The following is a 12,038-nucleotide window of genomic DNA, read 5'->3' on the forward strand; positions in this document are numbered from 1 at the left end:
TTGCACAAACACAAAACAATTTGGACAAGATTTGAATCATTTTTAATACCTCAATACCTGAGCACCCAGCTTCAGGGACTTGGGGGTTTTTGAGAATATCACATCCCCAGACAATCAGACATCTTCAGCAGGCCTCAGGCTAGATAGCCAGAGCCACAGGGCATGTTTGAAAGCACCAGATTTTGTTCATTGGGTGTCTCAACTATGTTTCAAGTAGTACAGACAGAAAAGGGATATGAGTCTGCAGGTTCCTCCCAGCCCACATGTGTGATGACTGATGCTTACAGGGCCCAGCATCCCCAGAAAGCAGCACAGCACTTTGCAATCATTACTGGAATAGGATTGAAAAACACCCCTGTGAGGCAGAAAGATGTTGTTACGTGTCTGTTTCCAAACGGATAAATGGGGCACAGAAACTAATTTGCCGAGAGAAAGAATGTCTTCACTCAGCGAATTTAATTTGGGCTACAACCTGGATGAGCCATGGCAATAAAGATGTTGGAAACTCTGTACAGAGAGCAAAAATGAAATTTAAAAAAAAATGCAATGGAGCATGCACTTAGCTGTTACCGTGACCACAGTGCAGTGCTGCAGAGCTCAGAGAGACCCGGCTATCTGTCTACTGCAGCAAAAGCCACCAGAGCAAGAAGCCCGCCAGGAGCGGAGCCAGCCTGTCTAGGAGTAAGGCCATCAGCCAGCAGCAAGCCCGGCACTGACTCAGCTGCACTGCCAGCAGCTGGCCAAGCTGGGCTGAAGCCAGCCCCACACTTCAGCGTGGAGCACAGCGGGGCATCTCCTGCCTGCACCGGGGCTGAGGGGGCCAGCCGAAACCTTCTGCTTAAACCTCCTGGTAGCTCCCCAGCACAGGGTCAAGAGCCAGCAGCAGCCTAGATGAATGCCTCTGAGAGCGGGTGTCTGTGCTCATCTTCTATTTTTCCTGCCTGTTCTCTGGGTTTTCATGGTATGAAATCTCCCTCCTTGGAGACCTTCAGAAGCCGCCTGGACGTGGCGCTGGGCACACTGCTGGGGGTGTCCCTGCTGGAGCAGGGTCTGGAGCATGGGCCTCCAGGGGGCCGTGCTGGCCTCGCCAGCCTGTGAAGTGCCACAGAGGGCACTTAAAGGACAAAAACTTGATTTTCTGTGGAAGAGGTGACCCAGGGGTGGCCTATAGCTGGAGCAGATGATCCTGATGGCTCAGCAGCGACCTGCAGCTGTAAGATGAGCACCCATAGAGGTGCCTGACCTGGCGGCTGGTGGGGAGAAGCCCAGAGCTAGGTAGGGCTGGAACAAGAACATGTGAGCCCAAATGCTTACTGCATTAGCCATTAAACCAACTAATCCAAAAATGGATTAATATCATTAAAAGTATGCTATACCATAAAAACAGAGTGCAGAGATGCTGCCTAGGTTTTGCAGCTAGAGTTTAATTTTTGTTCCAGGAAAACAACCACTATTTCTTTGGAAGTGTGGCAGACATTACAAGACAGCATTTCCAGAAATGGGCTTACTGACAAAAGAGAATATAAAATGGTTAACAGGATTATTTCCTCTCAGTGAATCCTACAGTACAAGAAAATAAACAAACAAGCAAAAACCACCCTCTTTTCCTCTTTTTAAGGCTTCCAGTGTGTGCTCCTGCTTCAAGACATGACAAGCGTTGTGACGGCGACTGCTGCCATCCAGCTGAAGGACTGAGGCACTTTGTAAATCAAATTTCAGGCAAAGAGATTGGTTTGAGAAACCTCCTCGTCGCAGAGTCACAAGCTGTCAGAGTTTATTAGCATTACGCTACCGGAGCAAAAAGCAAAAACAAATTAAGATGTTTAACAGCTGAAATCTGAAACAAAATCGTGTTTAATGCTGAAAATCTTGTTAACATATTTTCAGGCTTCCCTGTCCCCAGATATTAAACCTCAGAGTGTGTCTGCCAGCATCTTTTCCCTGCCGGTGGGAGCACGGCCCGCAAGATGCGGAGCACGGGGGCCAGGCACCACAGCCTCCCCCTGTGCTCGCCCTCTACTCGGGGGGCAGCCTGGAGGCTTGGCACCCTGGCAGCCTCCCAAGACACGAGGATGGCTCCGAGGAAGCACCGAAGGAGCACATCTGAATGCCCCATGTGTCCATGAGCACGGCATCGCCAACTGGAGGCCCAGCCCGAGGTTCGCACATGTTGGAGGTTTTAATGGGAGGGGTGACATGAACTCCCAAACTGGTTTTTCGTTCCCATTGGCTCCCACAATGAAAGAGCCATTAAAAGGGTTTTAGTGATCTTCCGAGGCTCTGCTTCCAGCAGAAAATTGGCTCCTTCTCCTTGGACACAAGACCAATTTTTAATTGAATTTCAAGAGATGATGGATGTTGTACTTTATTCCAAGTCTATATGCTAAATTAACAAGGCTGTCTGCTTAGTTTCCTCTTTTGAAACCGCATTGAGATGAGTTTCTGCTAATTCTCTTACACAGGGCATTAGACATGTGAACCAAGTTCTTATTCAAGAGTTGAAACCGGCATTTTTGCCAAGGTTATTACTTTGGATAATAAATTGGTGCTGGGAGGCAGCGACAATAATTTGCTTTCTGAAAAAGACTTCCCAGTTGAATTTTTTTCAAACAAATCAGTAAAAATAAAACTAAGCCTATCATAAATTTTCACCAAAGTATTTTAAAATTCTTAATTAACACTGAAGATGTCTGTCTTAAGGGAGGGACCATTCCAATAATTCTGCTCATTTACAGTTTGTTTCCGCTGCGCTGTCCTTCCACTCGCTTCCCAGATGACAGAAAGAACCTAAGAAGCACACTAGGTTGCAGAGTATATTTAGCCTGATTTAAGTTTATTTATCCAGTTTTTTACCTGTTAACAAACAACACTGACAAGCTAAATATTTGTTATTATGAAACCTAGAAAAAGTAGCATAAAAGTTGTTTTTGTTTGTTTGTTTGTTTGTTTTTCCTAACTCTGGCCACTGCAGCAATATTTGCACAGTGTTGTGAATGGGGAAGTTGCCTCGCAGAGGTGAAGCCATTGATAAAACCATTTTCACATGAAATTTGGGGCTTAACATAGAAACTCTTAAAGCGAAATTCTGACCAACTAGGCCAAAGCCGAGTATGAGCTTTACTAAGTGCATCTTCAGCTAGTAGGCAGAAAAGAGGGGACCCTTTTTCCAAGATAATGAGTAGTACTGCTGGAAGAGGAATGAGCCCATGGCCAGGAACGACTTTGCATGTATGTGTACTTAAAAGCAATCCTAAAGGGGCCCAGGATAGCAGTGGGCAAAGTCTTAGTGGTGTCCTTTTGGCAGAGGAGGCTAGTTGATGTTCCTACCTTGCAAGGAGTTTTTCAGTGTAATGGAACAAATTGGCCTTGTAGGCTCTTTCCTGCACTTCATCTGTCACAATTTTTCCACAGGTGGGAAAAACAAGCAACCAAACCAATAAATAAATAAAATAAATATATAAATAAAAATAAACCTACCACCAAACATGTAAATACAGCTATCAGTGCCTTCATCAAGTGATGGTTAAAAATGGAAGTGGCATTTATCAGCTAATAAAAGCAACACACTCAAAGACCATGGCTCCTGTTGATTTTTCACCTTTTGTCACTACAATATTCCAGGCAGAATTTCAGGAGTGAATTTAGGGGGAGGCCCGACAAGACCCATTCCGGACTGTTCATTCTCTGACCCCATACCCCTACAATCTGCCCCAGGACGGGGATAGGAATGGGATGGGGTCGGTGACGGGGACGGAGATGGGGACGGGGATGGGGATGGGGAGTCTTTGGTCTCATCCCAGACAACACAAACTCAGGCTGCTGCTGTTTTATGTTTTTCCTCCTCCATGACTCAGGTCTGTCCGTACGCCACACGCTGCAGGAGCTGCTGTCATCTTGCAAGTGAAATCTAAGCAGTGCACAAGTGCAGGGAGGTCTGGGCAGTGTCTTTTTTGGGGGGAGATGAAGGTGGGGCTGGGTGCTTAATACACCTCTGAGGGTGCAGGGGGTGTCCAAGTGAAGCCCTGCTGCCTCTGACTGCAAGAGGAGATCCATCGGGTCGCTCCCATAGAAGAGCATTTTCACTCCTTAAATATCTGAGTAATTTAAGCACAGGATTAGGAGAATAATGCAAAATTTAACATAATAGAATAATATCCTTCCTACAGGTGACACAGTGTGGAAAAGCAGGTTGAGGTCTTTAGCTAGATGTGATTATGCTTCCAGATGGTAGTCTGTTAAATAAAATTGTAATAAAATGACAATTTTGTCTCACAGCCCAGTATCCCAAATATACATGTACATGTATTTCAGCCCCAGCCTGCATCAGACACCAGCTTGACCCCAGCCCACCCTCGCACAGAAGCTACCAGAGATTTTCTTTTCCTCGTTGTCAGTATTTGGTGCTACACCGGAATGACTCAGGGCCCGCTTTAATTATGGCTGCAGCCCAACTGTCCTGTAGAGCATGTCATGAGATCCTGGTACAAGTTAATGGCTTATCTGCATTGTGTAATTGTTCAAATCTTCTTTTCCATCAGTTCTACATCAGTGCCATCTCTTTCATTTGAGTGGTGTGCTGGTGGGACAGCTACCCAGCCCAGGACTTCTGTTACAAAAAAATAATAATAATAAATTACACTGTGACAATAAAATAAGTTTGAAGCCATTTCTTTAGAACATCAGCTTGGTGTGGCTTTTGAAATACGGTGTTCTCATGGAGCCATGCTGACCAGGAGTATCTGATACTTGTTTAAAGTTGGTGCTTGTCTGACTCTGTACCACCAGTGGTGATGGGATTTGTGCCTCCTGACACGGCAACACACACAAGTTATTTCTCAGATCTCTTGCAGACAGCCACGGAAAGTAAGCAATAATTTTAGTACCTGTGTTTGTTAGCCATCAGTGTAGTTAATATTGAGTTTGTTAAACTCACACATTGCAGTGTAATGATGCTGGACAGACAAACAGAAGCACCCCTGCCCAAAGCAAGTTTTTCTTTCCCAGTCCCTTGGAGCACAAGGTGTTGGCCCTGCCTGTGTCAGCATCGATGGCTCAGTTGTTTTGGGAGGTGTCATTGCAACTCCCAAAGCCATGTGGCAGCTTGGTGCCAGGCTGCAAACAGCACTGGGCATCACCTGGAGCCTCACAGACATTTCTAGGTGCGAACCGCAGGGTTGCTGAGAGATGGAGCAGGATAAATCACATTTCTAGTGTTTCTTCAGTATAAACTGAGTGTCTCCCACGCTATGGTTTTGCTCTCAAAAGTTGTATGCTACTTAAATCACACTGAAACCAGCAGTAGATGAATCTTCTTGGTCATTGCAGGTCCAGGAAATATGATCTCTCTATATATAATATCTATATATATATATACACACAGACACACACACATGTATATATATATATATATATATATATATATATATGTATATATATATACTCCTCTTTTATTTCCATAGCCCTGTCTGCAGAAGAAGACCGTTCAACTGCGCCAACAATTTTCATGTAGAGGAGCTGAGAGTAAAAGAGCAGTGACCTCAGCACTGGCAGAGAATTAACTATATAATCTAATAGGGTTTCTTTTTCCATTTCTAAATAATGGGATTCTATTAGACCAAACCGTAGTCTCGTCCTAATGATAATTTATTGCATAGCATATCTGAATTTTGCCTTTTATAAATCATTGGGAATTACAATACACAGTTATATAATTGAATCATCTCTTGTATCGTTAATATTTTTCATTGCTTCGAGAAACCCCTTTTTGTTCAGAACCCACATGTAACTGTGTTTGGAAATTGCAAGTTTTTCAATGTGCTAATTTTTAAAGTGATTAAGGATTTTCATTTGTATTACTTTTAAGTGTATTTGTAAAAAATGCCTTAGAAGTAAAATACTTCAAAATTATTTTAAGCTTATGAGGTTTTGTACAAAAGATTCTGGACAATTTTAGAGACAAATCTGGTCATAAATTTATGTTTATATCCCAAAGTCTCAGAAAAAGTTGGATTTCATGATCCTTGGAAGAAAATAAATTGGGATAATTAATTCCCACATTGACATTTAAATGTATTAGTGGTATGCACCAGTGAAAGTATTGATCAATGGAAGTAATCAGTAATAACAGGAAAAATGAATCAGTTTTGCAGACACGAGTACTTGACTTCAGCTGTGCAATGCACTTAGTCCAGGGCTGAAAGCACTTCAAAGGGCGTGAAGGTAGCCAGGACTATTGTCCACCCAGAAAGACAAAGAAGAAAGGTAAATGAAGCAAATTTGGGAGGTCATGGTCCCATTTGCTGTTAGAATATGGGAACAAAGCCTAAAATTTGTGATCTGCAGTTTGTGAACTTATTTCTGGAATTGAGCAACAATGGATGGTTTAGAAGAACACACAAGAAATCTTTCAGGAGGAGTCTTTGTTAAAGGTCTCATCTTTAGGAAGCAGAGATTGGCTTAAACCCAGAAACTGGTGGTTTTATATCACTTTCAGAAGCTTTTATTAAACCAGACTGTACTGGCTGGATACTCTTATTTAGTAGTTCAGAGTTTTTTAGAATTTAACTAAAAATTTTACTTTAGCAAAATCTCATGGCCATGGGTCTCAGTCTGATTGTCTAGGTGCTGAGGTACCTCCTTTAACCAATGCTAAACTTGCTCCATAGTAAGGCAGGAATCAAATGATGGCACTGTTGTGTGTTATCCTTTTAGATTTTTACCCCTGTAATATAATCAAGTAGTGGTGCTTGGAAGAATGTATCTTATTCTCAATTGCACAACACTGATAAAAGCCATCTCTGTAGGAAGAAAGAGTTGTGCGGGAAGGACAGGAGTTTACTTTCCCTGTTAGCATCAATGTTACCAGCTGGTCCTTGGGAACTCTATCACTCAGAGCTGCACTGGTGTACCCAGAACAAAGAGGCATGCTACATGTGGTTTTATTTGTGTAAATATGTCAGTGAATAAAGATAAACTTTTTAAGATAAACCTGACTCAGCATCATTGATCTAGCTACTGCTAGGTAGCTGGCTACAAGCTGGCCATGGGTATCTTCAGCACCGATGTTGGCAGAGTGAAACATTCACTGAAAGGTGAGATTAAACAGGTAAAAAACAAGAATCCCTAACCTAGCATCTCCAGTCAGGTCAGTATTTTGGCATTCACATAAATGTAATCTTGTACACTACAGCACACTCCCTTGCTAACACAAGTAACTTTTCCTCCTATCTAGAATGGCATGCGCCCTTGATCGTCCTTGCCACCTTTCTGTGAATCCCACCAGACTGGGCAGGTAAGACCAACCTGCACCTTGTGACAGTCTGTAGAGCACGTACATGTAACCATACATTGTATTTAACTGCATTAACACTGCCTCGGTAAACTGCAGTGAGAATTAAAGCTTCCCCAGTGCAGCGGCTCTCAAGGTGCTGAGTATTCACCTCATAACATTTGGGCTTTGCTCCCTGGGTAGATTTTCTCCTTAGGGGAAATTGATGTGTTGATTTGTTTTCTGTAAACATCTTTCTGTTAAATGATATGGAAGTTAAGGCTGACAAAGGCCCTGTTCACAGCTTATGCCCATTGTCAGAGGCCTTAGTGATGATGTTAGATTTCAGACCTCTGGAAAGGCATAGCTCCTCTCATACGTCCCAGGGCTACCCTGAATTTTTATCTAATGTTGTTGATAGACTTTCTACATTTGAGCTTCGTCCTCTGAGCCACTTGAAACAGCAGGAAGTGTCTGCATTTCCCTTCTGCCTCTACTCCAGAAAGGATTAGGACAAAGCATTGCCTGGAACTGCACAACCATGTGAAATGACGTTCCTGTCCATGTTCAGAAACTTTAATTTCCTGCTGATGTGATCATCATGAGAAGGATTAGCCCAAAAGCTGATTTCCTCCTTCCACAGGAAATGTCCCGTCTGAAAAAAGGGAGCTTTATTTCACACCAAAATTTCTTGAGCTGTTTCTGGATGAGCCCCCCATGTGGCGAGAAGATGGGCTTCCTCTCAAATGGCCTGGCCTTGGCCTACCTCGTGAGCTCTTGTGCAAAGCACAAAGAGCAAAGCTGGTTTTCTAAGATGGAGACACATTTTAGTAGCACTCCAAATGGAGCCATCAGTTCATTCCCCAACAGCTCTCAGGTGCCAACATGTGAAGGACCAAATAAAACCAATGACAAAAGCAGCAGGCTTCAGATCCCATTGCAGTATGGCCTCTGTATTGCTGCTCTGCCTTACAGATGGTGAGGGTGGTCTATAGAGTAATGTTTGACTCTTTGAAATCAAAAAGTTGATAACAGTTTGATAGCTTTATTAAGAAGGTGATGATATGTAAAGATTAAACCATTTAGACACACTCATTTCTCGGTGAAAAATATTTTATATTACTTGTAGTTTTCCTACATGCTAGCTATGTATTCCTTACTAATAAAATTCATTTTTGCATTGTCATGTAAATACCCATCCATCTCAGAGATTCATATTGTAAACAAGTTTTTGTTTGTGTATGGGAGAGAAGAAAGAGATAGTGCAGGAGCTGCCCCAGAGCCAAATTCAGCATTAGGCCCAAATTCCAGTCACGGCATTGAAAAGAGCAGACAAAAAAACGGCGCAGTTGCTACAAACACTGCTGTGTTGAAGTTCGTAATACTAGCAATGTGAATTTACCTTTGAACTCCTCAAGAGTTCATGTTCATGTCAGATTGATGTTGAATTCTAAAAGAAATTACTCTTTATTTTAATAACATGAGTCAAAACGCCAGTGATACACCTTACCCTCATTTCTTCACTGAAGCATCCCTGGGCTTGCCAGGTCCTCCTGCCCAGAGCTCCTTGCCTTGCGAGCGCTGTCTGTCAGTGTCAGGGACCAGCTTTGACTCTCACTGGCACCGCTGGTCAGCAGCCATTTGGTGTCTTCTTCTGGCCTGGGACCCCTCTGGGTGCCCCGTGACCCTCCTAGACTCCGTGCTTGGGAAGGTCAGCAGCAACGCTGCAGATTACTTAGTTAATTAATACTCCTTTTCAAACAGGCTGGAGCAACAAGCTTCATGTGTTTTCAAACCACCCATTTCTACCTGACTGAATAATTGCTAAGGTTTATGAATTTATTGGCATGCTGGTTCTTGCGACAGGTCCATCCTGTATGGTCTGGGGCATCCTGTGGTCCCCTGCACTGCTGGGGGGTGACCAGAACAGGGAAAGAAGTGACTGGGGAAAGGACTGATGGTCAGAGGGGAAAGAATTTATGGTCAGAGGGAAAAGTATTTAGGGTCAGAAGGGAAAGGATTTAGGGTTGGAGGGAATACGTGGCTGGACAGAAGGTTGCAGCATGCCAAAAGGACCAAGGAGAAGTTCAGATACATGAATGGGGAATCATGGTCAGTAATAGAGAGGTGATCTTAGTGCTGTATGACCCATTACTGAGAGAGACCCTGCAGCATTTGGGGCTGTCTGGATGTCCTTTCTGCAAAGTGTCATCACCAACAGGCTTCAGCTCTGGAAAAGATTTTAGAAGTTTGAGCCCTGAGGAGTATGGGAGGTTTTAAGGCCACAGCCTACTTAATTTATCCAGAGGAAGATAGATTAGAATGCAAATCAGTTTACATTGTAGTGAAATTAGGAGAGAGAAAGGTCTCCAGCCTAGCAGACACATAGCTAGATCCAATGCTGGGAATCTGAAGCCCTCATATTAGAAGCAAACCCCAGGTCTTAGCAGACAAAGTAATGAACTGATGGGAAGAAAACACCCAGACACGTAGCAGTGTGTTGTCATCTCCTCCCTTTATCAATCACAGTGCATGTTGTAACGTGGAAGCTTTGCACCACAAGGCCCAAACAGCTGTAGTATCTTTGGATGCCCCTTGGCTGGCTGGGGTGCCAGAGGAGCGGGTCTCGCTGTCCCTAAAAGCACAAGGGTCAGCTTGGCCATGCCCTGCAGGTGAATCAGGCAGGGGGAACTTGCCACTGACCGCCACTGCTGCTGTGCTGCCGGCTGGAGACGGCTCATTCCTAAAGACAGCTTGCCTTGAGCAGAGATGTTCTTAAATCCTTCTCTGGTGTTTGGGAGAACAGGTGGACTGGTAAAAGCGAGCCACGCGATAACACAACTTGCATTCAATAATTGCATACAGGGTGCCTATTTGTTTTTCCCTCTGGAAAACTGACCATATGGTTTATTGCAGCATTTTAAAACTGCTTATTGAAGGATTTTCTTTAGTGAACCAGCACTTGCCGGGCTTTGCTGGCTCTTTTCTCTGTGCCCTTGGCTGCAGACCCCTCTCCAGACACTCCAGCACTGCAGGGAACGCTGCTGCCGTTTTGCTCCACAGCCTGCCCCCCAAGCCAGCCTTTTATTTTTCTGCCCCCGTCGACTCTGCCAGAGTCAGACAGAGTTCATCGGCCCCGCCGTCACCCCACAGTGGCCCTGGGCGGCAGGGGGGTGGCACCAGGGCTGCCCCGAGCCCCTCGGGGGGCCCCGGCCCGGCCGCGCCGTCGGGGCTGGCGCTGCCCCCGCCGCCCGCCAGGCCCTGTCCCCAAAATGCTGCGGGCGTTTAAAGCAAAATTCACCCCCGTTACTCCAGGAGTGGTCTACCCGCGGACAAAGCAGACCCGTGCTTCATTCCCCGTTTTTATCGTAACAGGTTGAGCTTAATTCCGGCCCTTTCTGACTGTCAGGGTTGCTACAAAAGCTCCGACCCCGTGCACTTTCCTCCCCAACCACCACCGGGCCGTGGCCTCCCCGATGTGAAGGCTGGTGACAAATATCGCTGCAGACCCCCTCCTCCTTTAGATGACCCCGTCCCGAGCCTGCGACTTTCACCTTCAGTCTCTGCCGAAATAAAAACATGCCCTCCCCCCCCCCGCCCCAGCACCTCCCAAACAACCCCCTGAAAAAAAGCGGGAAGAGCTGGGGTGAGCTATATTTGCTTTTGGTTTTTATTATCAACAATCAATTAATGGTACACTCTTGGAAAACTATATGCACATGTAGAAATATTTCCCCTTTTAAATAGAAGCATTCATCTTAACCACATTATAAATAAATCTGAAAATCCTGAACATAATTTATGACGATTATGCTCACAAACATATTCCAACAGGTAGGGAAAAAAAATAAAAATAAAAAAGGGAAAAATTAAAAAAAAAGAAGAATGAGACGACATGCAACTGATAACAAAAATATATATCATTGCCTGAACCTGGTCTCTCTAAACGCAAAGGGAATGGAACCCGTGAGAACCTTATTTCTCCATAAAGACACGCCATAGAGACTACGAGAAGGGAAAACATTATTTATACGGTCAACTAGACAAGTCTGTACTGATATTAACACTATACAGCTGAGTCACAGAACACAGTCGTAGAAAGACACAGAAAAAGAGAAAGCATACCTGCCGACATTCAACTAATAGCTAGAGTTTGTGCCTCTTCAAATAAAATTAGAAAACCCTAACGGAGGTGCCTAAAAACTGCGTGGACCGTGGAATAAGAATAATTAAGAATAATTAATAATTAATAATAAATACAAGCCGTCCGCCGAGGGGGCCGGCAGCGGAGAGACCCAAACCCAGCCGAGGGCCGGCGGAGCCAGAACCGCCCCGTCGGGGGGCGGCGGGGGGACGGGAGGGGGGACAAGACACTTGCCCGCTCGGGCTGGCGGCGGGAAGGAGGTTCGTAAAAAGAAAACGAGGAGAAACAAAGCGAAACACCGGCGGGAGGCCTGCCGGGGAGCCCCCCCCCCCCCCCCCCCCGAAGCCCCGTCCGCCCCGTCGGGGCCCGCGGAGGCGCTGCGGGGCCGGGCCGGGCCGGGCCGGGCCGAGGGGGCGGCCCCGGGGGGACTCGCGGGGGGTCCCTGCGCCGCGGGGCCGGGTCCCGGTCCCCGCTCAGAGCCGCGGGCGGGCGGCGCGTGCCGAGGGCCGTGGGCCGGCGCTCAGAACATGCCGCTCTTGACGAGGCTGCCTTTGGTGCCGCCGGGCCGCTGCAGCGAGGAGAGCACGCTGGCGAAGGGGCCGCCTAACGAGTCGGGGATGGAGGTGA

General features: G+C 45.7%; 1 protein-coding gene across 1 annotated transcript in view; it reads right to left on the minus strand.

Moving 5' to 3' along the window:
• Positions 1 to 10,919: 10,919 nt before the first annotated feature.
• Positions 10,920 to 12,038, minus strand: part of PHOX2B (paired like homeobox 2B) — a 3,464-nt gene continuing 2,345 nt past the window's right edge. The window contains exon 3 of the mRNA XM_084516537.1: positions 10,920 to 12,038. This exon is cut by the window's right edge and continues 352 nt beyond it. Within this exon, the coding sequence (XP_084372663.1) occupies positions 11,932 to 12,038 (107 nt within the window). The 3' untranslated portion in view covers positions 10,920 to 11,931.

The sequence above is a fragment of the Aythya ferina genome, assembly GCF_964211825.1.
Source record: "Aythya ferina genome assembly, chromosome: 4".
Taxonomy (NCBI): Eukaryota; Metazoa; Chordata; class Aves; order Anseriformes; family Anatidae; genus Aythya; species Aythya ferina.